The sequence below is a fragment of the Cyprinus carpio genome, chromosome B24 (genome assembly GCF_018340385.1).
Source record: "Cyprinus carpio isolate SPL01 chromosome B24, ASM1834038v1, whole genome shotgun sequence".
Lineage (NCBI taxonomy): Eukaryota > Metazoa > Chordata > Actinopteri > Cypriniformes > Cyprinidae > Cyprinus > Cyprinus carpio.
In genome coordinates this window covers 2,370,508-2,397,644 of record NC_056620.1, presented here as the reverse complement: position 1 = coordinate 2,397,644, position 27,137 = coordinate 2,370,508, and the positions used below count along the sequence as shown (strand labels likewise).

General features: G+C 34.4%; 2 protein-coding genes across 6 annotated transcripts in view; both read left to right on the top strand.

Moving 5' to 3' along the window:
• Window positions 1-966: 966 nt before the first annotated feature.
• Window positions 967-20,946, top strand: LOC109104257 (cullin-2). The gene is made up of 21 exons (XM_042751770.1): window positions 967-1,160; window positions 2,849-2,988; window positions 4,342-4,444; window positions 4,529-4,623; window positions 6,373-6,478; window positions 6,623-6,705; window positions 7,262-7,358; window positions 7,872-7,982; window positions 8,133-8,295; window positions 8,397-8,521; window positions 8,610-8,717; window positions 10,324-10,383; window positions 10,494-10,622; window positions 10,897-10,983; window positions 11,158-11,310; window positions 12,980-13,057; window positions 13,203-13,269; window positions 14,746-14,948; window positions 15,035-15,136; window positions 16,229-16,345; window positions 20,243-20,946. The coding sequence occupies exons 2-21, from the start codon at window positions 2,870-2,872 to the stop codon at window positions 20,372-20,374; spliced, it is 2,238 nt and encodes a 745-aa protein (XP_042607704.1). The 5' UTR covers window positions 967-1,160; window positions 2,849-2,869; the 3' UTR covers window positions 20,375-20,946.
• A 1,962-nt stretch (window positions 20,947-22,908) lies between these two features.
• The window catches only part of LOC109070279 (partitioning defective 3 homolog), a 455,709-nt gene continuing 451,480 nt past the window's right edge, over window positions 22,909-27,137 (top strand). For all 5 annotated transcript variants that reach the window (XM_042751639.1, XM_042751638.1, XM_042751637.1 and 2 more), the window contains exon 1: window positions 22,909-23,436. In XM_042751639.1, the coding sequence (XP_042607573.1) occupies window positions 23,317-23,436 (120 nt within the window). In that variant the 5' untranslated portion in view covers window positions 22,909-23,316. The remainder of the gene's footprint in view (window positions 23,437-27,137) is intronic.

Sequence of the window (27,137 nt, the reverse complement as noted above, 5' to 3'; positions counted from 1 at the left end):
GGTGATGGTTATTCATCAAGTAAGTTCTACAACGCGTTTGTTTTTATTTTGGTGCATCATCAGTAGGCCTATAGGAGATCAGGATCCGCACTCACAAGAACAGTCTCCTTTTTACATCTTATTTTACATTCAGCACTGATGGGATAAGACATCAACTCAGAAAAGTCTGTTAGACAAGCTGAGATGCGAGCAGCTATCATCAGATCATCAGTCTCTGTTGAAGCCCAGGAGGTTGCTCTGTGCATCTCTGATGCTTGTTTTTGTACATCAGAAGCAGTTTTATGTTTTATCAATGTACAAAAAGACAAAAGCTGTGTAACCTAGGTTGATAAAATTATTATTAGTGTGTTGCTTAATTGTATCTTTGTGTTCTATACAACTGAGTTTAAACAACACATCACAGTTTTTAAGGTGAGAAGGCCACACGTATTAAAGGAATATGAATTTATGCCACCTTCAAAATGACTGAAAAGCCATTATAGAGACTTTTTGACGGAATTACATTTATTTCTGTTTCGTTATCGGCTATTTGTTTAGTTGAAAACTTGGCAACACACCTGATGAGTACAGTACATGCAAAAAGCAGGTATTTTTCGAACGTTTTTCTTTCTGGAAAAGTACTACACTGATCGTTAATGCAACCATCGAGGGTCTGGAATCGTTTAAACGAATCGGATTTGCGACATTTCTTTAAAATCGAGTCCATAATGCCATCTCATCTCACAGCTCTTCTGTCACGACTAATGTCCGCCAACAGCTGCCGTACTTTTAGGCCGTACCACCAATAAAAGGGGGAGTCCGGTAAAAGCGGCTATGCGTTATTATCATTCGTTTTATGCACCACCTACTCCAGTCATACATAATATCTATATAAGTCCTTAAGTTAACCTATATTAAGCGTCTCGCGTATATTAAAAGTTCTAATAACTATCTCCACCCTGAACAGCTTTGGTCCACCCCTCCAGCTGACGCAGTGGTGCAGTCCGCGAGAGGCAATGGCAGAGGTGTAGAGGGAGAGAGAGGAATCTAGCGCCCTGACAGCTTGACTTCAAACCCGCCGCTGAGACACAGTGACCCGCGGACAGCACACCCGGACCCGGCACACCCGAGCCTGCGGACCGCCAGAGACTCGCAGCTCAGCAGGGCTTTCTCAATCTCAGGTGTGTGTGAGTGTGTGTGAGTGTGTGTGAGCGAGCGGCGCTGCTGTTAGCACAGACGCTAGCTTCTGGTTCTGCTCCAGAACACTGTGTCTCTGTCACAAACACACCGATCTCGTGTAAACACGCGCGCGTGTGTGTTTGTTTACCACAATACACGGTTGCTATTAAATCGCGTGTGCTTATAATTACCCAGCAGCCTTTGTTTTGATGTAGTCATGTCATGGATATGTAACTAGGCCTCTGCACTTCTGTTTTGGGGGTGACTCTCTTTTAGATCAAGTCTTTGTGATGTGGGTTTGTTGTCAACTCATTCGCTTTGACTGGTTATGGAGATATTTCTGTGTAGATCAGGAGATGTTTAGACTTGGAGGTGGTTTGACAGCTTTATTGGATGTTGACACTGAGGTTATGTGCCTCTGAAGTGAGTTGGTCTGTCTTTATGATGCTCTAATGATGATTTCTGATTGAATGTGTTGTTGTTAGTGAGCTTTGGTGCTGGTTTAGTGTAGAAGCATGTCTTCTAACTCTCCCAGACAGACCTGTCACATGAAATCACACACCAAACACACAAGCCTCGTGCGGTTTTCATTTGGAGATACTAGTGCTGAAGTATTGAGAACGGGGAGGTTTATATGAAATGACAGGATTGCAGAAATGAAAAACTTGCACTTATTGTTTACCTGAACTTCACACGGTCTTATCCCTATGAGCGATCTCTATAAAGTGCATGGACTTATCCTCGCAGATGTCATGGAAATGCATGCTTTCTGTGTTACTTATATACTGTTAATGTGTTTGTTTATGAGTCAGAGATGAGGCGTCCCACAAAAATAAGTGCAAAAGTGAATTTACATGCATGGAAAGCATATAAAATACGAGTAAAGTAATGTTTCAGATAACTTTTGTGAAAATAAAATGGGTGAAATCACATTCAGTCGTCCTTTAGAGTTACAGATATATTCATGTATGAATGAAACAACACACTTAATATAAGAAAAGTGTTTAAAATAAAATAAAAAATGAGCATACTTAATTGTATTCTATTTTAAATGATTGAAATGGGTTTAATTTTGGGTAAAGAAAAATTGTAAGGTTTACCCCCACAAAAAAAAGGGTAAAACGTAGTTGTTTGTTATTTAAAATGACAAATCATTAGTATTTTAGGGGCTGCGCTGTGATCCTTTAAAGGAGCCTTTTAATTTCATCTAATGATTCTTAAACTAAATATGCCTGACTAGATTTTCATTATTATTACATAAAAAAAATTCAATAAAAAAAAAAAAAATATAATCTAAAACCATTCAAAAAAAAACATAAAAAAAAAAATATAAATCTATATTTAATCTTGAAATCCATTTATTTTCATGCTTGAAAACCTCTTTTCATCTTTGACCCCTATATTTTTAATTAGCTTGTATTATATATATATGTATATATTTCAGTTTTACTTTTAGTACATTTAGTACTTCAACGTTTCATTTTAATTTTAGTTTATGCTTTGATAATTTATTTTGTTATGTGCTGTTCTCATTAGTTTAGCTTTTAATTGATTTCAGTTTTACTTTTAGTACATTTAGTACTTCAACGTCAACTTATTACAATGTATTTTGGGTTTAAGTTAACAATAACAACACTAATGATGTAATGACTTCATGAAGTCACCCGTGTTTTCATGTCTCTGCCCCCAGTTAACGCCGAAGCCACGCACCATGTCCTTAAAGCCGCGGGTGGTGGATTTCGATGAGACGTGGAACAAGCTCCTGACGACCATCAGAGCGGTTGTGATGCTTGATTACGTGGAGAGAGCAACGTGGAACGACCGCTTCTCGTATCCTGCTCTGAGATGAATCCAGCTCCAGTAGACACACTTCTGTCCTGGTTTAGATGATGTGCAATGAAACTGCTGCTTCCTCTTTTTTTCCCCCGTTTCTTGTAATCAGATTGTTTAAAAAAAAATCTTTTTATGCCTAAGCAAATGCATATTTGTTTTGTTTTCGTTTCTTTCTGCTTTGAGATGAATACTCAGCAAGAATGCATTAAACTAATCAGAAGTGACAGTGAAGACATTTCAAATAAATGCTGTGCTATTCATCGAAGAATCATTATAGTGCGGTTACTAATCAGAAATGTTTCTCGAGCAGCAAATCAGAAATAAATAAGAAATCAGTTCTTTTAAATTGTACAGTACAGACCAAAAGTTTGGAAACATTACTATTTTTAATGTTTTTGAAAGAAGTTTCTTCTGCTCATCAAGCCTGCATTTATTTGATCAAAAATACAGAAAAAAACAGTAATATTGTGATATATTATTACAATTTAAAATAATTGTTTTTAAAATTTATTATACTTTAAATTATCATTTATTTCTGTGATGCAAAGCTGAATTTTTAGGATCATTATCACATGATCCTTTAGAAATCATTCTAATATGATGATTCATTATCAAAGTTGGAAACAGTTCTGCTGCTTAATATTTTTCAGAACATGTGATACTTTTTTTAGGATACTTTGATGAATAAAAAGTAAAAAAAAAAAAAAAAAAAGAAGCTATGTTTTTAAATAAAAATATTTTGTAATAACAATATACACTACTGGTCAGTAATTTGGGGTCAGTAATTTTTTTTCTTTCTTTTTTTTAAATAAAATCAATACTTTTATTCAGCAAGGATGTGTTAAATTGATAAAAAGTGATAGTAAAGAAAATATATTATTAGAATATATATTATTAGAATTTTTTTTTTTTATTTTGAATAAATGCAGTTCTTTTTAACCTTTTATTCATCAAATATATTAGACAGCAGAACTGTTTCCAACACTCATAATAAATCAGAATATTAGAATGATTTCTAAATGATCATGTGATAGACTGGATGTTACATGTGACACTGAAGGCTGGAGTAATGATGCTGAAAATTCAGCTTTGCATCACAGGAATAAATAATTTTTTTAAAGTATATTAAAATAGAAAACTATTATTTTAAGTTGTAATAATATTTCACAATATTACTGTTTTTTCTGTATTTTTGATCAAATAAATGCAGGCTTGATGAGCAGAAGAGACTTCTTTCAAAAACATTAAAAATAGTAATGTTTCCAAACTTTTGGTCTGTACTGTATGTTTTTATGGCAGTAGTGTAAGTCGCATGTATCCTGCATTAAAATCTCCTTAACAGAGTTTCAGTGACATTTATGCGCTGTGTGTTGCGTATCCAGAGCCTTTAGGGGAAAAGCTGTACACTGAGACGAAGGTGTTTCTGGAAAATCACGTCCGTCAGTTGTTCAAGGTGAGCTGCTCGTGGGTCAGGCCGGTGTCATCACGGTTTAACTGTGGATATGTCACGTCATTGAGGTGTGTGTGTGTCTTACAGAGAGTCCTGGAGTCGGAGGAGAAGGTCTTGGTGATGTATCACAGATACTGGGAGGAATACAGCAAAGGCGCCGAGTACATGGACTGCTTATACAGGTGCGTTCCTCTACTGCAGCGGAGGGAACGCTTGTGGAAATGAAAGATGATGTGTGCAATACTGTTCAGTGATATAATTCCCCTTACCGAGTTTAAAGGGGTAGTTCATCCAAAAATGAAAGTTCTGTCATCGTTCGCTTACCTTGAAGTTGTTCCAAACCTGCATGAGTTTCTTCTGTTGAACACAAAAGATATGCTGAAGAGTGTTGTTAACCGTGCAGTATGGGAAAAATACTACGGGAACCTGTTTGGTTACCAACATTCTTCAAAATATCTATAAATAGATCAAATAGAAGAAAGAAACTCAGCAGCTTGAGTAAATGATGACAGAGCGTTCCCTTTAATGTGAAGAGACTACTATACATAATCAGTTCATAAGGAGTGTTTGGAAAACCTGCTGTTTTTGGAAATTATTTTTGCAGTTCTGTTTAGTACGGTTAGTTCATTTTTAATTTTGTTGAGTTTTTTTGGTTGGCAAATGGTGTTTGTGTTAATGCTGGTGTGATACTTGAAGAGTGAATGCTTATTTAATGCATGTTTCTATCATGATTGAGTGGATGTCAAAGAATTAGATGATTGATATTTTACGTTTAACCTTAGTTTAAGACTTTCATGGGTTTGATTTCAATTAAGTAGTAACATAAAACCTATAGTATGTTGGTATTTAGTTGACACTACCGTTCAGAAGTTTGGGGTCTGTAAAAGTGTTAATATTTTTGAATGAAGGCTGTTCTGCTCACCAAGACTGCGTTTATTTGAAGTAGAAGAAGAATAAATAAAACAGTAATATTGTGAAATATTATTGCAATTCAAAATATCACTTTTCTAGTTTAATGTATTTTAAAATGTAATTTATTTCTGTGATGCGCAGCTGTATTTTCAGCATCATTACTCCAGTCTTCAGTGTCACATGATCTTCAGAAATCATTCTAATATGCTGATTTGCTTTTGTAACATGATAAATGTTTTTACTGTCACTTTTGTTCAATTGAATGCCTCCGTGCTGAATAAAAGTATTAATTTCTTTTTAAAAAAGTCTTACTGACCCCAAACTTTTGAATGGTCGTTCAATCTAGTTGTCATATCAGAGATAAATACTTAAAGTAATACAGTAGTTCTGCAGTCCTTAATCTAGTTTTTTGTAAAATTGAGTGAACTTTTGATATATGCCACCAAAGAGAGATTAAAATCACAGTTGATGTTGCTTTTAGTTCATTAGGAAGTGTTGAAATGGCAGGTGAAGCATTGCACTGTGGGATACAGACAGTATTTCCTGAAGTGTGCCTGCTGTGTTTGTAATAGTAGGTAATCCGGTTATTCTGTGCATGCAGAGAATTTGCATACTGTGCACAGCATGCATAGTACATTCTTGGTAAAAGTGCATTGTGAACATACACTGACTAGGCTTTAATATTGTTGTTTGAGGGATATTAAACAATACTCAGGGACAATATTTTATTTGCTTGATTTGCATACATTTCACTAGTACTGGTTCTGACGGTTCGCTCTCATGCACTGCTCTGAGTGCACAAGGTATTGTTTCTCTGGCGCGCACACCTCGGCCTCGCCAGGTGCTGTGGTCAGTTTGGGCTTGATTTCATCATGCTGGACTGAACCCCGTCACTGTCCTGCTGCTCCGGGTCAGCTGTGAAAACAACTGTGGCTTTATTGTGCATCAACATGCACTTATTCATCTAAAACAATAGTGACTGCTTTTCCTTAATGAGTGCTTTCATGAATTTCCCGCAGGTACCTTAACACACAGTTTATTAAGAAGAACAAGCTGACCGAAGCAGACCTGCAGTACGGATACGGAGGAGTGGATATGAACGAGCCCTTGATGGAGATCGGAGAGGTATCTTATGACACAAGCTGATTTTTTTTTTATGTAAACAGATTGGATATTAAGCTATGCACATTTTAAATGTCAAATTCTGGTGTTTATTCTTTCATAAACAGTATAAAGGTTTGTTAGAATATTTTTTATTGTTGTTTTTAGCTTGCACTTGACATGTGGCGGAAGTTAATGATTGAGCCCCTTCAGCCGATGCTGATCGGGATGCTCCTGAAGGAGATCAAGAAGTAAGTTCAACTTTAAAACAGAAGGAATGTTTTCTGCTTAAATACTTCAACCCAAAACATTTGTATTAATTTCAAAAAAATGTATAATAAAATTTAAATTAAATTAAAAAGACACAATTTCAATAAAAAATAAGCAAAAATTCAAAATAAAAAAAATGTACTCTAACCTTAAATCTTATATTTAATCTATTTTAAGATTTTAGATCGTCATCTAAGACTGGCTTAAATGGATAGCCTTGAATTATGGGAAATATTTAATTTGCACGGTAGCTCAAACAAGCGCTGTTGAAAAATACAAGCTTCACGTTTATGCTTTTAGACCAATTTGCCCATTTGCTTGTAGTTTCTGTTGTGTGTTACTGTAAATGCATTTACGGTTTGTTTCTACAAACTACAAATGATCTACAGCAGAAGTCTTTGGTACCACAGATACTTTCCATCATATTTCTATGATTGCATAGTCGAAACCCAAGTTCAGTTTCTTTTATTATGTTTTGTTATACATCGTTTGAGGATACATCTGCAGACTTATTCAGTTTCAATGTTGTTTCCATAGCGACCGATGTGGGGAGGACCCAAATCAGAAGGTAATCCACGGGGTTATCAACTCCTTTGTTCATGTTGAACAGTACAAGAAAAAGTTTCCTCTAAAGGTGAGTGTCTCTGTCTTGGTTGTTTTTTTTTTTTTTTTTTTTTAGTTTGTGCAATCATGAAACGTCAATAATATTTTATGTAAATATTAAAAAGATTTTTTTTTAGTACTCTACTGTTTAAAAGTTTGCGTCAGATTTTTTTTTTTTGAAAGAAAACTAATATTTGTAATTCAGCAAGCATGCATTACTTTGATCAGAAATGACAGTAAAGACATCTCTAATGCTGCAAAAGATTGCCTCATTGAAAAATAATGCATAAATTGCTGAAAATTCAGCTTCGATCACAGCAATAAATTACATTTTAACATATTCACATTGAAAAGTTACTTTAAATGGTAATAATATTTCACAATACTGTATTTTTGATCAAATTAATGCAGCCTTGGTGAGCAGCAGAGACTTTTTCAAACATATACCGTAAACATTTGTGAACATATTTGCATGCTTAGAGTTTGTGTGTCAGCAATCATGCATCTCATTTAAAGGCCACACCATTTTTTCCCCTTTACCCAGTTTTATCAGGAAGTCTTTGAAGGGCCGTTCCTGACAAAAACTGGAGAGTATTACAAACAGGAAGCCTCCAATCTACTGCAGGAGTCCAACTGCTCCCAGTATATGGAGAAGGTGAGATGCTGGAACCGTTTAGCTGCATAACCTCTCCATCAGCATCTTTTGCGTTTACGTAAACATGTTTCTGATCATCCAGTCTGTTCGGCATGTTGCTGTTTGATATCTTGTGATCTAAAGGAAGCCTGATGCTCTCTGATTCGGCAGGTTTTAGGCCGGTTGAAAGACGAGGAGGTGAGATGTCGGAAGTATCTGCACCCCAGCTCTTACGCCAAAGTCATCCACGAATGTCAGCAGAGGATGGTGGCCGATCACCTGCAGTTCCTGCACGGAGAGTGTCAGAATATCATCAGACAGGAAAAGAGAGACGGTCAGCACTTCAGTTACACTTACAACCACTTTCTGCTTATGGGTTCATGTTTGTACGCGTGTTATAGCTGCAGGACGTCCTGATGGTTTGTTTGGTTTCAGATATGGCGAATATGTACACGCTACTGCGAGCCGTGTCCAGCGGCTTACCTCACATGATCCAGGAGCTCCAGGTCCACATCCACGACGAGGGTCTCCGAGCCACCAGTAACCTCTCTCAGGAAAACGTAAGTTGTTTGTATATGTTTAAAATGGTTTGTGTGTAGCATTAATTGCAGTGCTCTCAGATGTTTTCCTCTGATCTTTGTGCTGCAGATGCCAACCCAGTTTGTGGAGTCGGTGTTGGAGGTTCATAGTAAATTTGTCCAGTTGATTAACACAGTGTTGAATGGGGACCAACACTTCATGAGTGCGCTTGATAAGGTACACTTACATTTCAACGCGGTTCATAAAGGATTTACTAATGTATATACTCTACCAAGCAGACATTTAGACACACTTACTCTCTTCCGTTTTTCAGAATGATGGTAAATACTTCATTATTTTGAAATATAAGTGCAATTTTGCATTTTTAATATGTGTCCCTGGAGCACAAAAGCAGTCTTAAGTCTCTGGGGTATATTTGTAGCAATAGACAATACATTGCATGGGTCAAAATGATCGATTTTTCTTTTATGCCAAAAATCATTAGGATATTAAGTAAAGATCATATTCCATGAAGATATTTAGTAAATTTCCTACCGTAAATATATCAAAGCTTCATTTTTGCTAAGAACTTCATTTGGACAACTTTAAAGATGATTTTCTCAATATTTAGATTTTTTTGCACCCTCAGATTCCAGATTTTCAAATAGTTGTATCTCAGACAAATATTGTCCTCCTAACAAACCACACATCAATGGAGAGATTATTATTCAGCTTTCAGATGATGCATAAATCTCAATTTCGAAAAATTGACACTTATGACTGGTTTTGTGGTCCAGGGTCACATATAATGTAATGTAATGTAATTTAATAGTAAAAACCTAAATACTTTTAAAATAACACAAATGCAATTATATATAGTATAATGTAATGTAGTATAAATAACAATGATAGTAAAAACATCAATACTTCGAAACAATACAGATGCAGTAATGGAAATTATTACTATATAATGTAATATAATAAACAACATAATGATAGTAAAGACATCAATACATATAAAATACAACTATAAAAACTTATAACTTATTATAACAGTTATTATAACTAAAAGCAGAATTACTTTGAAATAATACAAATGCAATTATAGAAATCATTAATATATAATGTAATGCAATATACTAAACAATACTTTGAATACAAATGCATCAATACTAATAATACAAAATAAATAAATATAATAAAACATAAAATATAAACATTAAATGATTAAACAAAAATAAAAAGAAAAATTATATATATAATATCATAAAATATATAACACACATCCAAAAACAACACATAAGATAGATAATACTTTATATTTAAAATCCATTGATCCAGTAGTTCACACACATCCAGAAACACCATAGACAAGCAAACACCCAATAAATAGATAAAAGACATGCATTTAATAACTACACATAATCCTAAAAATAAATAGTAATTAACTAGGATTACTGACTTTAATATTACACCTGATCCTTGAAAATCCAATAATAAAAATAAAAAGATAAATAAAAAAAAATCCAAGGCATTCCCAAAACCCATTGCCCCAACATATCCTTCGTTTTGTAAAATTTACACAAGAGCTATCAAACAGCATAATGGCCGTAGGGATGAAAGATCTTCTTGAAATAAGTCGTCCGCTACACCTGCTCCTCTGACTTTAATATGTAATATAATGCAACTATAATAATTATAATATAATATAACATAACAACATAAGATAATATAATACTTACTTAGCACCCGCATATTACCAACTTCATGACCCTTCTCCCTTTAGTCCAGTAGGGGGTATTAAGAGTTTGTGGTTTGTGATTGTACTGCTCATTTCCTCCAGGCCTTGACTTCAGTAGTGAACTACAGAGAGCCCAAATCCATCTGCAAAGCGCCTGAGCTGGTGTGTAATCACTGTTTATCAGGATGACTAAATAAACTCTGAATGAACGCACACGGTCAGATCATTAACACTGCTTTCCCTCTGCCGGTGTTTCTCGTGCTGCGGCACAGCTGGCCAAGTACTGTGACAATCTGCTGAAGAAATCTGCAAAAGGAATGACGGAGAATGAAGTCGAGGACAAACTGACCAGCTTCATCACGGTCTTCAAATACATAGATGATAAAGATGTGTTTCAGAAGGTGAGGCCGTGACTCGATTTAAATACATCGTAGAAGGAGAACAGGAAAAAAACTGGGACTTCCTTTCTGTCTTGCTGACATTAAAACCTTCAAACTTTAAGCTGTTAAATCTATTTTTATACTTCCAGGCTTCCAAGCCAACATCACAGTTTGTCATCAAATGTTACTCATCTTCCTTTCTTTACGTTTTTTTTTTTAACACTTTGTGTCTGGTGTTAGTGGTGTTTTCAGTATTTTGTGTGCAGTGCTTTCTAATTCCGTCGCTTGTTCTTAGTTTTACGCCAGAATGCTTGCGAAGAGGTTAATACATGGACTTTCATTATCTATGGACTCCGAGGAAGCCATGATCAACAAACTGAAGGTACAGCGCGTCTCTCACACAGCCGTCTTTCTTGAAGAGTGTGTTAAAATGTTCACAGATGTGACTCATGTAAACCGCGGATGGGTCTGATGATGGGTTTCGTGTGATTAAAGCTAGCAGACCTTTCATGGTTTTTCTTGTCCTTTATCATTATTGTTGTCCTTTGCCTCACAGCAAGCGTGTGGCTATGAATTCACGAGCAAACTGCACAGAATGTACACTGATATGAGCGTCAGCACCGACCTCAACAACAAATTCAACAACTTCATCAAAACCCAGGAGACGGTCGTGGACCTGGGCATCAGCTTCCAGATTTATGTATTACAGGTAAGAGAGAAGGACATATTTGATCAGTTTATATATATATATATATATATATATATATATATATATATATATATATATATCTATATATATATATATATATATTATATATAATATATAGTTTGGAAACATTACTATTTTTAATGTTTTTGAAAGAAGTTTCTTCTGCTCATCAAGCCTGCATTTATTTGATCAAAAATACAGAAAAAACAGTAATATTGTAAAATATTATTACAATTTAAAATAATAGTTTTTAAATGTATTATACTTTAAATTATCATTTATTTCTGTGATGCAAAGCTGAATTTTTAGGATCATTATCACATGATCCTTTAGAAATCATTCTAATATGATGATTCATTATCAAAGTTGGAAACAGTTCTGCTGCTTAATATTTTTTCAGAACATGTGATACTTTTTTAGGATACTTTGATGAATAAAAAGTAAAAATAAAAAAAAAAAAAAAAGAAGCTATGTTTTTAAAATATAAATATTTTGTAATAACAATATACACTACTGGTCAGTAATTTGGGGTCAGTAATTTTTTTTTTCTTTCTTTTTTTTAAATAAAACCAATACTTTTATTCAGCAAGGATGTGTTAAATTGATAAAAAGTGACAGTAAAGAAAATATATTATTAGAATATATATTATTAGAATTTTATATTTTATTTTGAATAAATGCAGTTCTTTTTAACCTTTTATTCATCAAAATATATTAGACAGCAGAACTGTTTCCAACACTCATAATAAATCAGAATATTAGAATGATTTCTAAAATGATCATGTGATAGACTGGATGTTACATGTGACACTGAAGGCTGGAGTAATGATGCTGAAAATTCAGCTTTGCATCACAGGAATAATTTTTTTTTTTTAAGTATATTCAAATAGAAAACTATTATTTTAAGCTGTAATAATATTTCACAATATTATTGTTTTTTCTGTATTTTTGATCAAATAAATGCAGGCTTGATGAGCAGAAGAAACTTCTTTCAAAAACATTAAAAATAGTAATGTTTCCAAACTTTTGGTCTGTACTGTATGTATTTATATATTTGTGCTGTGGATATGAAGGCTATATTGAGAAGTGTGTGTTGTTATTTTTGTAAGTGGTCAGATTTGCAGTTTATAAATCCAAACCAAATTTACTGAAACAAAGTTGCAAAAACATGTTTGTCTATAATATTAGGGCTGTTATTGGATTTTTATTTAATCAAAACATATAGTCAAATAAATGACATTGTATGCTGATTAAAAAAAAAAAAATTATATACATAGTTTAAACATTCAGAATTTTAATATCAATCATGTCATAATTATATAGTAATAAATAAATACATAATTAAATAATTATATATGTAGGGTTAGGGTTATTATTATGATATTATTATAATGCAATCACACACACATCTGCAAATAATTACAATAATATAGTAATTATTAAAATAATTAAGTTGTTTATTAAATTATAAAACTAATTAAATAAATATGACTGTCCGCATTTATTTATTTATATATATATATATCAAGGGATTTTGCTACTCATTTTGATGCACAATTGTAAGCCAGGCATAACAGAGGTTATTGACATATGTAAGGGTGAAAAATGACGTTTTTGCATGTGTTGAATGTGTGCTGGTTGTGAGCTGATGTGCTCGTATGTGTTTCAGGCAGGCGCGTGGCCCCTCACACATGTTCCCTCTTCCACGTTTGCCATCCCGCAGGAGCTGGAGAAAAGTGTACAGATGGTAAGCTGCCCTGTCAACAAGCTCCAAAACACGATCTGTCACGATTAGGGGCAAGAGCAAAGCTTCCTTCATGTGCTGAGAGCTGAACATGCATTTCATTATGAAAGTAGGTGACGCTGATTTAACTGATGTCTTCTTTCTGCAGTTTGAGTTGTTTTATAACCAGCACTTCAGCGGAAGGAAGCTGACCTGGCTGCATTATCTCTGCACAGGTAACGTCAGTCATATAGAGACATACACTACACTTCGAAAGTTTGGCGTCGGAAAGATTTTTATTTTATTTTATTTTATTATTATTTTATTTTATTTATTTATTGTTATTTTATTTTATTTTATTTTTATTAAAATTTTATTTAATTTAAAATTTTATTTAATTTAAAATTTTATTTTATTTTATTTTTTATTATTATTATTTTTTTTTTATTAAAAATGTAATTTAATTTTTTTAAATTTAATTTAATTTAATTTTATTTACTTTAATAATTTAATTTAGTTTAATAATTTCATTTAAAATTTAATTTAATTTAATTTAACATTTAATTTAATTTAATTTAAAATGTTTTTTTATTTTATTTTATTTGCAGCTTTTTATTTTTGCATTTTTTTCTGCATTTATTTGGACATATTACTATTTAAAAATTATAACAATTTAAAATAACTGTTTTATATTTTAATGTATTTTAAAATGTATTCCTGTGATGGCAAAGCTCAGTGAAAGTATTAACTTAAAAAAAATAATATTACAGACCCTAAACTTTAGTGTTCATTTGGAAGATGAAGGTCAATAAAATCTTTTTTAATAACTTCTGATCACCACCTTTTCTGATTCTCAAACTGCTTATTAAAATGAATCAGCATTGATTGAAAACACCAATACTGTAAACCCTCACATCCCAAAGGTTTGAACATACCGACTCATTCTTTATCTTTACAGCTGTCCACATTTTAGATTAATAGTAAAGTTGTGAAGTTTATGAAATAACTAATTGAAATATGAAATATATACGTGGTGACCAAACCAGTTAATCTTATATTTAATCATCTTTAAAGCTCTGCAAACCCTTTCTAGTCTATCCTGAAACCTTTTTTTAAAGTGTTACCTTTTATTTTCATGTTATTTTTATAGTTTCAGTTTTAATATTAGTTCAAGCTGTCATTTCTATTATTTTTCCAAATATTCTGTTTAGATATTTACTTTAGTTTTAGTTGTAGATATATAATATTAGGGCTGTTAATGGAGTAAATTTATTTATTAAATGATATGCTGACTTAATAAAATGAATTAATTGCATTAATTGCATATATATAATTGCATATATATAATTGCATATAATTAATTGCATGTAATTAATTGCATATAATTAACTGCATATATCAGTATTAACTGAGAAAAGCCCCCCAGATAATGAAGTGATAAGTAATTATTAAAATAATGAAATTGAAAACATTTAGAAATTACCTCTGTTTTGACATCACAATCAATTGGGAAAAGATTAACAATAAGACTGCCCACATTTATATAAAAGGATTTTGCTGCTCATTTTACACGCACAATGATAAGCCAATAATAACAGAGGACATTTACATAATAACGTCTTAAAGGGGCAGCTGCTAAAACAGCCTGTTTAATTATAAAGGCCAGAGAAAGTTTTTGTTTTTCTATCAACACTGCTTCTTGTGTCTATCAGGAGAGGTAAAGATGAACTATCTGTCCAAGCCGTACGTGGCGGTGGTGACCACCTATCAGATGGCCGTGCTGCTGGCCTTCAACAACGGCGAGACTGTGAGCTACAAAGAACTGCAGGACAGCACGCAGATGAACGAGAAGGAGCTCCAGAAGACCATTAAATCCCTGCTGGACGTCAAGATGATCAGCCACGACTCGCAGAAGGTGAGTCTGAGATCAGCTGCATCTGTGGCTTGACTTTCAATCAAACTCTTAACTGATTTATCATAACGCTGTCTCCTTTCCTCCAGGAGGAGATCGAAGCCGAATCCACGTTTTCCCTAATTATGAGTTTCACCAGCAAAAGAACAAAGTTCAAGATCACAACATCGATGCAGAAAGACACGCCACAGGTACAGAGTCTCTTTGTCGTTTGACCGGTTCATGATTAACACCAAAAACATGCTAAATCTGGTTAGAGATTTATTCAAAGAGCAGCACGCATGAAAAATAAGTTCAGAATATGTTTGCAGACAAGATGCCTGAAATATGAAGACACATATTGTATCCTGTATGTATAGAAGAAATATAAAATAAGTAGAGCTGTCAAATGATTAATCACATCCAAAATAAAAGTTTTTTGTTTACACATGTCTGTGTGCACTGTGTATATTTATTATGTATGTGTAAATACACACATATGCGTGTATATATTTTTTATAAAAAAAATTTACTTATATATATAAAATAACTAAATGCATATAATATACATATGTATATGTAAATACAATATACATATACATATATAATAAATACACAAATAACAACTTTTGAAAATTGAGATTTTAATATTTGACTGAGATACAACTATTTGAAAATCTAGTCATAAGTGTCAATTTTTGAAAATTGAGATTTTAATATTTGACTGAGATACAACTATTTGAAAATCTGGAATCTGAGGGTGCAAAAAAATCTAAATATTGAGAAAATCATCTTTAAAGTTGTTCAAATGAAGTTCTTAGCAATGCATATTACTAATCAGAAATTAAGTTTAGATATATTTACGGTAGGAAATTTACTAAATATCTTCATGGAACATGATCTTTACTTAATATCCTAATGATTTTTGGCATAAAAGAAACATTGATAATTTTGACTGATACAATGTATTGTTGGCTATTGCTACAAATATACCCCAGCGACTTAAGACTGCTTCTGTGCTGCAGGGACACAGCATTATATTAACAAAAACTTTTAATTTGGAAGCGATCAATCGTGATTAATCATTTGACGGCACTAAAAATAAGAAAAACGCTAAATATTTCTTAGGTCAATGCATTTGTCTAATTGTAGGGTTTTATTAAAGACTTAAAGATTAAAGATTTAAAACATTAATTGTGGCAAAACATAACTTTCAAATGAAGCCTGTGTTGAGCAGATGTCATGTGCTGATCCTGTTATATATCGAGTCGTGTAAACGCTGTGATGTTATCTGTGTGCGTCAGGAGCTGGAGCAGACGAGGAGTGCCGTGGATGAAGACAGGAAGATGTATTTACAGGCTGCTATAGTGAGGATTATGAAAGCCAGGAAAGTGTTGAGACACAACGCCCTCATACAGGAGGTGAGAAGACGGGTTCTCTTCTGCTTCAGACGCTAAAGCAAGCGTGTAAGGTGTACAGGAGTGTGTGTGTGTGTGTGTGTGTGTGGGGTACCTGACGCAGAGATCAGACTCTGTGCACAATAATCTCAGGGAAGTGAGAGACTTTGACCGAGACTGCTGTCAGAACACGTCCAACACGGCCTGTTACACAACAAAACTGTGATGAGGCTGTTTTTACTGCTCACACACACATTTGGCAGTGAACTCGCTCTGTTCTTCCCCGAGTCACAGACAAGCTGAACACTGTTCGTCTCTTCTGAACAGCGAATGAAGAGGGAATGGTGCACACGGGTGAGCTGGGTCATATTTGACCCCAAAATCACTGCGTTTTCATGAAGACAGAGAAGCCCGTTTTGGGAGATCTCATCAAAGATCTTTGCAGTATACGAGAGGATAAAATGTGTGAAAAAGTCATTGTTTCTGACCAGATTTGGTTAAAATCCGCATACAGGAAATTAAATTGAAATACTACAATAATTTTTACTTGCAAATTGAATGATTTATCTTATTATATTACAATAATGATCATTTGTGGGAAAATGTGAGTTATTTTCTTAAAATGATGCTATATTTTTGATATATAATGACCCTAAAATAGACGACGACTTTTATTTTCTTCATTATTTTCTTTATGATATCGGTCAAAAGTTTGGGATCAGTAAGACTTGTAATGTTTTTAAAGAAGTTTCTTCTGCTCATCAAGGCTGCATTTATTTAAACAAAAATACAGAAAAAAACAGTAATCTTGCAAAATGTTATTGCAATATAAAATAATTGTTTCTTTTTTAATATCCTTTAAGATATAATTTATTTCTGTAATGCAGAGCTGAATTTCCATCATCATGACTCCAGTATAAAGTGTCACATGATCCTTCAGAAATCATTCTAATATTCTGATTTATTATTAGAATTATCAACAGTTGTGCTGCCAAATATATTTTTGGAAACTCCAATACTTTTTTCAGGATTCTTTGATGAATAAAAAGTTAAAAAGAACAGCATTTATTCAAAATATAAATATTTTCTAACAATATAAATCTTTGCGATCACTTCTTAACAATTTAATACATCCTTGCTGAATAATAGTTTTAATTTCTTTCAAAAAAAAGACAGAATAAAAATGTACTGACCCCAAACTTTTAAACTGTGGTGTATATTCTTAACAACTGTTTTGGGATCTATTTCAACTTTGCTCAAAGTTGATCTGAATTTTTCATTATAATTACAAATTTAACAAATACAATTTTACAAATGTTGTTCTTCTGCTGTTTCATCCTCTTCTGTGTTATCCTTGCGCTTTGACACACTGCACCAATGACGTTTTTTAACTAAAGGGGAAATCAGAAACACGAGTTCTCCAGGTGCTCAACTAAACATGGAAACTTGTTTACACCAAAACAAAATCAGACTCTTTTTTCATAAATTTTTGAGTATGAATTGTGAGATAAAAAGTCACTGTTGCCTTTTCTATGCTGTGGCTTAAACAGGCTTTAATAGCTAAAATATTACTACATGCAAAACCACAGTTTGATCAAAATAAATTGATCAGATTAGTCAAAGCTGTGGTAATGACATGAAACATTTACTGATTTCTTCAGCTGTTTACCGTAAATGAAGGACGAACGCAGTTGTGAATTATGAGACAGATTTGATTATGGGCTGGCGCTCCTGGTGTTTGTGTGACTGAGTGTGGATTTCTCTGTTAGTGCATGTGCTTCTCATCGCTTCGGAACAAACCGCATCAAATACAAACACATCTTCAGCCGGAAAATGGCTCATAACAATGGCAGCATTCAACCTTTCAATTTGTTGGATATTAAATAACAATTTAACCTGTCCAGCGTTTATTCATTGATTGTAATATACACAGTAAGTCAAGAACACAGTGGTGCAGTCGAGGCAGGTTTTCCTTGCTTTATTATCTTGCAGGAAGGCTGATCTTACTGCGGAAATATGGATTACAGAGTCTGCAACTTTAATCTGTTCACAAGCTTTGCTGAAAAAGCCAAAAAATTAAAATCCTTATCATCACAGTCATTACAATTCCTAAAAAATCTCAATAAAACCAGATATAACCATACAATTTTATTTAAAGAATATATGATCAGACACTGAAAGCACAGAACGTATATCTGAATGTAAGCTTATGATCAGAGCATTAACATACTGCAAACTGTATATATTTAACTTAGGCTACTTATTATTATTATTATTATTATTATTATTAAAAATAAATAAAACAAAAGTGTAGTTCCAAGATGGGTTCCAGGGATCTGTGAAAAAGTCCAGAGAAAATAGTATAAAAAAAAAATATAATATATATATATATATTATATATATAATATCACTGTATTGACCAATCTACGGAAGTTCTAAGCGGCCATGCATTATAATTTATTTTCTTTTTGTTTTCTCGTTATAATGACTTAATCTTCTCGTTATCTCGACATAACGAGTTCGTTTTCCCCCCCCCCCTCGTTATAACGACTTAATTTTCCTCGTTATCCGCGACATAACGAAGTTCGTTTTCCCCGTTATAACTACCTAATTTTCTCTAAGAATTTTACAAAACTGCGCCAGCAGGTGGCATATAGACCTGATATAACTGATGGGTGTGTTGTATACTATCCACTTTACTGTACGCGGACCTTCCTCGTGATCGCTATAATTTGTGCAGTCTTGTTTATTACTGACATTTAATTAATTCATAAATGTAAATGCTTGAATCAATATGAGTTTTGTGTATTAAGTTCCTGCCTAGATGCATGAGTTTCACCCAACGCATTCCAGTTTCATCATAAAACTGCTTATCAAAAACCAAGGTTGACATCACTGTATTCTGTTGCACCAATATCTATTATATTTGTGCTTCTTTTAGGCTCATGATTAAATTTAAATTTATTTTAATTTAATGATTAGGTAGTTAATAAGCGGAGATGTTCTGTTTATCTACAGTAGGACGGGATTTAACGATGTAGGCTGATGTGCTTCTTTTCCTTATTACTAATCTTTATTGTTAACCATATTGATGAGAAATGTGATGTATATGTAAAATCCTACTACAAGGCTAATTTAATTCAGTTTTGTTCTGTAATGTTGTAATGGTTTTTTTCTACACACACACACATACACTACACGTACACATGAACGCTCTTTTCAAACAGAAGCTTGTAACACACATGATATCTGCCACATTATGACTACTACAAATTACAAATTATATATAATTTTATTTCATATAAAGGGAAAATTAAAAGTGAGTTTAATCCAAGCAGCTCTAATGGCGCGGTGTTGCCATTTAAACATGCCATTTAAACATAACGACTTTCGTTATGTCGAGATAACGAGAAAATTAAGTCGTTATAACGAGAAAACAAAAAGGAAAAAAATTATAATGGATGGCCGCTTAGAACTTCCGTACCAATCAGCATCCAGGACTGGAAATGTATATTTTAGAAAATGTAGTAATATAGTAATTGCATAGTAACTGTTTAATAATTGTAATGGAAACATTATGATGTTTACATGTTTTTAATGTTTTAAAGTCTTTTCTGCTCACCAAGACTGGAATTATTTGATATATAAAAAACAGAAATACAACAAAAATATTGTGAAATAATATTACAGTTTGAAAGAACTATTTTCTATTTGAATATATTGTAAAATGTAATTTATTCCTGTGATGCAAAGCTGAATTTTTAGCATTATTACTCGTGTCTTCTCACATGTACTATATACTGCAGATTTGATATGTACTGCAATACTATAACATACTGCAGAACAGATAACCTCAATATGAGCGTGTGCTGTCCCGAATATAAGCAGCCTAACTGTGTTTGTGTGTGCTTATTCCTGCAGGTAATCAACCAATCCAAAGCGAGATTCAACCCGAGCATCAGCATGATCAAGAAGTGCATTGAGGTTCTTATCGACAAGCAGTACATCGAGCGAAGCCAGAGCTCCGCGGACGAGTACAGCTATGTCGCATAAAAACATATTAATTTAATGATAGAAAATAAACAAAAAAAACGCTGTTAAGCGTGAACGGTAAACATGTCTTTTATTTTCGGCTCTGGCTGGCTCCGGCACTCAACCATCGGATCGAATCGGGACTCTGTGCCTCCATCTTTGTTAAAAAGGGCCTCCGAGTAGCTGGACAGTCATCAAAAGCACCCCCAATGATTTTATGCTGTTTACATCACCAGTGCCACGCCCAGGGCGTCTATGAAATAAGAAATTGCCTATAGCTACTCGAACGTAAGAGGATAATTCATTTTTAGACGTAAAGTGAATGAAATGCATCGCATAGAGCAGAACAGGTGAAGTGTTTGAGGAACGGCCGAAAAACAACCACGCTTTTCTTTTCTCACGTTGCAGTTGTTGTGTGTATTCTTTTTTTAATGTATCAAAGTCAAAGAACTATTGTAATAAAACCGGTATACTGATAATTGCATTTACTTTCAAGATATAAAAACAAATATGAGGTGACAAACATGATTCTGCTGCTTGTCAAATAAACAAATAAAAAAAAAACACTTTTTTCGTAAATGTTTTAAGAATGACTTTGTCGTCAAGCAATATTAATATTTTTAGCATTTTTCTAATGGTGCATTCAAATCATGTCAGAAAGATCATATTTATGAGTAGTGCAGGGTAGATTACTTACTGGTTACTAATAACATGATGAAACTTTTAGTCAATAATTGAATCTACTGTAGATTACTAATTTTAGGCAATGCATTCTGACTACTTTTGGGTTTCTTTCAGATTACTTTTGACTTGTTTATAAATTTAAATGGGATTATAAGTATACAAAGAGAGAGAGAAATATTGAATTCTTTCTCGTTCACATCATGAAATGCATTAAGCGTTGCTTTACTCCAGTCAGCAGCCTGTTCACTCCTAACTGAGGATTCGCTCCTAATGAGACCCATATGGAGGTTCCTGTCCAAACCAACATGTCTGCAGTGTGTGTGTGTCATCAGCAAAACATTTCTGTACAATATACATCATCTGACGTAAGCCTGACATCTTGCAGATGCTACAGAAAGTAATAAATCTTCATTACTAGTGAAGAGCAGATACTTTAAGATAAAGTATCTTTTTCTACCACAAGGGGGCGTTATGCGTTATAAATACTGTCCAGTGTTTTTGCTGAAATATTACTACTATGTTTATAGCAAATCTCTGCTTGCTTCTGAGAAGTGGCAAAAGTTAGAAAGTTGTCTTACAAATATGGAACGTGACAGATGGTTTATTACTGACTCAAGGTGGTTTAGCTCTAAACCAGAATGATTGAGAACTACCAACAGCTGGAAGTCCATCATATGATTCATATCCATCATCTAGGTTTACTAATGTTCATAAATGACTGACACGGCCACTAGAAACTACATTAACATCATACACTCTTAAAAACAAGGTTCCAAAAAGGTGCTTTGAACAGTGAGCCTAAGGAAGCATTCAGAAATTATTATTTTTTTTAGATTTATGATCATTTAAAAAACTGATGCGATCTTTCTACTCTAAAGAACTTTTTGTGTAATGTAAAGTTTCCATAGATGGTCAAGGATCATAAAGCAATAAGGAACCTTGATTTTTAAGAGTTTTCTGGTAGCTCAAAATATGTATTAGCCTACATCTTGAATATGTTGTGGTGTATAACTGAAGCTGGGACTAGTAGGTCATGAATGCTAGTAACTACTAGAATAGCAACTGAAGAATACTAGCAGCACTTAACGAGTCTAAAACCCCATGACCCATTTTGCCCCCCCACAAATGGACATACGCTCTTAAAAATTATGCCATAGAAGAACCATTCTTGGTTCCTTTTTTTTCTTAGGTTTAAGATCATTTAAAAATCTTAAGAGACCTCTTCTACTCTAAAGAACCTTTTGTGTAATGGGAAGTTGGCATATATTTTAAAGGTTCATAAAGCAATAAGGAACCTTCACTGCAAAAAAAAAAAAAAAAAAAAAATGCTTTAGTAGTAATATAGTAAAAAAGCTCTATAGTAAAAAATTAGGCTTGTTTTCAGAAGAAAAAAAAGTCAAAATTAAGTGAGTTTTTGATTAGAACAAGCAAAATAATCTTATTTCAAACAGAAAACAAGATTATTTTGTTTACCGCATTAGCAGATTATGTTGCTTGTTTCAAGCAAAAACCCACTTAATTTTGACTTTTTTTTTTTGACAATTTTTACTTGTCTAGAAAATCCTTCTTGATTTAAGAATTGTGAGATATTTTGGCTGGAAACAAGACAAAAAAATCTAAGTAAGAAAAGCATTGTTTGCAGCATAATTTTTTTAAAAGAGTTTTCTAGTAGTTCAAAATATGCATCTTGACTATATGTAATAGTAGGCTTTATAATGAGATGGTCCTCACTGCAGAACGCAAGATCAAGGGGGCGTGGTCGGATCCAGATCAACTCCTCCCACCTCACGTATACCTAACTTTTCGGCTCCACCCCCTGATCCCTAAACCCACCCAGCTCCACCCCTAGATGTGGATCCACCCACGCCCCCTGGGTCTTGTGTTCTGAAGTGAGGGGCTACTGTGAGAGATAACTGAGACTGGGACTAGTATGTGATAAATGTTAGTAACTACTAGAACAGCAACTGAAGAGTACTAGCAGCACTTAACGAGTCTATAACCTCGAAACAGACAGTCGTCCCTGAGGGAACACACGAGGAACACGCGCTGAGGCAGCAGTGAGTCAGTGTGAGTCTCGGAGAGAGCTGTGAAAGAGTCACTCCACCGCGACACACGGCGAGCAGGTGCTCCAGTCTCACCTGAGGAGCACACCATGAGGATCTATCCCGCGGTTCACCTGTGCGGATACAATGCTGCCGCGGCTTAACCGTACTGAGTTTTCCTGAAGAGTTCAGCACTCCTCGCGCTTCCCTGCGGAGTCTCTGGAATATCGGGCGAATATGAAAGTGACAGTGTGTTTTGGAAGGACGCGGGTGGTCGTTCCCTGTGGGGATGGGAATATCAAAATACACAGTCTCATTCAGCAAGCGACAATGAGATATAAAAAAGCCATAGCCAAGGTAAGTCGAGTGTGTTTTTAGTTTTTTTTTTTTTTTTTTAGGATAACCAGCTTGTCAACTCCACTGCTGCTCTCAACATGGCGCTCTTTCTGGAGAAAGAAAGATAGACCGATAGACAGGAAAGAACAGTGAAGAGAGCGTCGCTGAAAGGTCCGACTGAGATGTGCCTTTGTAGATTTCGCGTCTGTGTTTGTTACGTCACAAAGGATTGTTTGTTAAATTGTTGCAACCTCGGCGCGCGCGGCTTCGAAACTCGTTCCGAGAGGACAGACGCTCGTGTGTTGCAGGAGAATGCATTTCAGTGTTTGCAAGTAAACAGGGAGCGTAGGAAGAACTTCAGAGGCACGGATGGAGGGCGAGGACTGGAAACTTCCTTGGAAATCAGCTCAAGCTGAAGCCTGGATCCACACATGCAGCCTACTCAGTGTTGCTCGCACATTCTTTCACTGTTTACTCTTAAACATTCATGATGAATGGTGCTTTATATACCTTTATATGTTATTACAATAGCTCAGTGGTAAATGATTATGGATAGGTTGCAGGTGTTGATTGACAGGGATTCGATGGTCATGAAAAACCTGGAAGTAGGACATTTGGTGTTTTCCAGGTCTGGAAAAGTCATGAAATTTCTGTTGATTATAGATAATCTAGTTCCAAGTTGAAATGCAACTGGTTGCTACTGTAGTAATGCTAAACTGGTAATAACAGCTGTTACCTGGTTTGATGGAGGTCTGAGAAAAACGCCATCTACTATATCCCAAAACACAGTTGAACTTGAGTGTTTGTGAAGAGTAAAACTTGTTTGCAAGCCATGGTGATGTTAGTTTTTGAACATTGTGTTTTTTTTGGTGATTAATTCAGTCCTTATCTTATAAGTGGAAAGGTAATGGAAATGCTTTGGTCATAAAGACCCAACAAATTTGGTCAGAAAGCCACTGGACATTCATACAGAAAACTTGAACAGTTACCTAATGTTTTTTCAGTGGTGGTCATAAAACTGAAGGCAAACTCCTTGCTACTAAAAGAGCTGGCAGCTGTGCGCCGGTTGTAGTATGAATGTGTGGTCACGTGTTCATTTTGCATCCCTAAACTGGACAAATTAACTTCCAGATCTGCTTTCTGTATGCCACTTGATTCAGGATTTGGAGTAAGAAAGAACTTAAATACATTGTTGACTTTGGCTCAAGCTTCATGTTCATGCTTGTGAGTAAAACAATTTATCCTCATTGTGTAGTTATTGAGAAGCTTTGAGAAGATTTGCTGCAGAACTTGGGGAAAAATGAACATTTGAGTGTAGTAGAGGAACTTGTATTCGTTCCAGCTCAGTGAGGTCTAGTTGTTTAATTATTAATATATTGATTTTTTTTTTCAGTAGACGTGTAGATGCTGTATAGCTACAGGCTGTATTGTTGTTGTAAAGGGGCATTAGGTTCCTGCGTGTCTTGAGTTGGCATCAGTGCTATTATTTCTGCCCAGATCTCAACAATCTGCTGTTAATATTGGCATCACGTCCAAGCACTTCTGTTCTACAGGCCTTGAATAGTTTGGTGAACCAACACTGATATTGCCAGGATTCCTCTTTTACAGAGTGTTTCTTGAGTATGGAAAATTGAGCTCGCTCCTTGCATTCTTGTGAATGGATTGGCAGGACTTTGGGTTTTTTTTTTTTGCATGACAAAAGCATTTTGCATTTTTTCAAGAACTCTATCACACATTTGTGCAGTTTTTTTTTTCCAATGTTAAAGTACTTTTTCTGTCTCAACTTAGAGATAATTAAAAGTCATTTATTCATAACACTTTCAAAACATTTTCTTTTGTTTAAACATCCTGACCTGTCTGATATAACAATGACTCAACCAATGGTCAGAGTTGGGGGTGGGGCTGAATCTTTGGCTGACCAATTGCAGATAAGCTTAGTGTTTGGGGAAACCTGTTTAAAAACAATCACTTTTTGGCTCTGTTTTATGGGGTATCAGGTGTATCCAATCTGTGGACTGAATGAAATACATTATGTGAAATGCAGCATTTATTGACAAAAATGCAGTAAACTAGACATGCTTATGTTCTTCACAGAAAATGCATTTTGTTCATAAATTTGTTTTCTGTTGTGCATGAAATAAGACACATTCACCACCATTAATAAAATGGAAGGATGTTTTATACGCAAAATCAGTTTTAAGTTCACCGACCGTGAATTTCTTTACTTTACAACATGTGACTGTGCTACTATCTTATTGCATTTTGTCATGAAATACTGATTTGTCACATAATTTATTTAGTTCACAGATTTAGTCGGTTATGCTTTGTGCCCTATACAGTTCAGTGATGCTAACAATGCAAAAATTAACACTTTCAACTCCACAAATCGATGCGATAAATCTTAATCTCAAAGACCGAATCAAGACTGTTTTGCAGCCAGGTAAGTCTAGAGAAACCTCAGCAGTGCATGAAGGTCAGTCACTCTTACAGCAGAGTATGAAACTTAAGCTGCATCACCTTGAAGAGCCCTCACGTTGCAACTCAACACTCAAAGAAGAGTGTGCGTCCTGAGTGTTTGCATTTTCAGTCTTTTCATAAACAGGCTGTCCTTGCAGACAGTAAAGACTTGGATTCAACACATACATGGCACACACCCATGCTTGTATGGCTTAGCAGGCACACCCTGTACCTCTGCCTCAGCAGAATGACGGCGGCGGCCGATTGATCCAAACGCGAGTAGGTTTTCCCAGCGGAGTGCTGCATGCTCACTGCAGAGCACACTTCATACTGTGGACGGCTCGGGGATCTGCTGCGTAAGCGGGAGTGTGAGAAGGCTGAATTAGCATGTGATCTATAGGGAGATGTGACTCTTCATCAATAACCCTCATAAATAGGCTTCTTTCTTCGGGACACTCAAACTTTTCCTCCTCCACTGTAAGACTGCTGTCTGCAGCCTTTCCACTGACTTTCCCCCGAGTCGATATAAATCCAGTATGCAGGAAGTGGCTGCAGACAGCAGTCTTGAGATTTGATAGTTTTATTTGTTTGATTGAGTTTTGTCTCTTTTGCTGTAACAGGACAATGATGTATTTCAACCGTGTGAATTAGAAAATGTTAATATTACATCAGTGAGGTGAGGAATAATGATTTAGGTGAATCTCAAGAAGAGTCTGTCAAGAACGAGGGCCGTTTTTTGTTTTGTTAAAATTAGCATAAATTGTAGACCATACAATAGATACGCAACACATTATGTAAATTAGGACTATCAATTGATTAAAATGTTTAATTGCCCATAATAGGCTTTTGTGTAAAATATCATTATATTACACATTAGTTACATATTTTATGCTGTTACTGGTTTGTGAGTCAGTTTCTTTGGATAAAAGCATTTGCTAAATCTAAATGTACATAATTTATTGCATCTATTAACATATTAACTTTGACTGTAGTCTTCTTTTTGCATTATAGTATTTAGAATGATAATTTGTTTGGATTATGGTTATAAAAATAATATTTTATAAAGAAAATATATATTTTTTTTACATATAAAAATAAAAATGAGATTTTTTTGTTGCAATGTGGTAATATTTGCAACATGGAGATTATTTTTTTTTTAAAATTAACAATTATGAAACAGTTAAAAAAAGTACTAAAAATAGCCTTTCTTCAGAAGCTCATATATTTATTTAGTTTTCTTTAAAAGGGTAAGATTACCAATTTTC

Excerpts from the sequence above, each read along its gene's own strand:
- LOC109104257 (XM_042751770.1), top strand. The coding sequence starts at position 2,870 with ATGTCCTTAAAGCCGCGGGTGGTGGATTTCGATGAGACGTGGAACAAG. Across the intron at positions 2,989-4,341 it reads ACGTGGAACGACCGCTTCTC|TGACATTTATGCGCTGTGTG; the intron begins GTATCCTGCTCT and ends ACAGAGTTTCAG. Across the intron at positions 6,479-6,622 it reads CCTTGATGGAGATCGGAGAG|CTTGCACTTGACATGTGGCG; the intron begins GTATCTTATGAC and ends TGTTGTTTTTAG.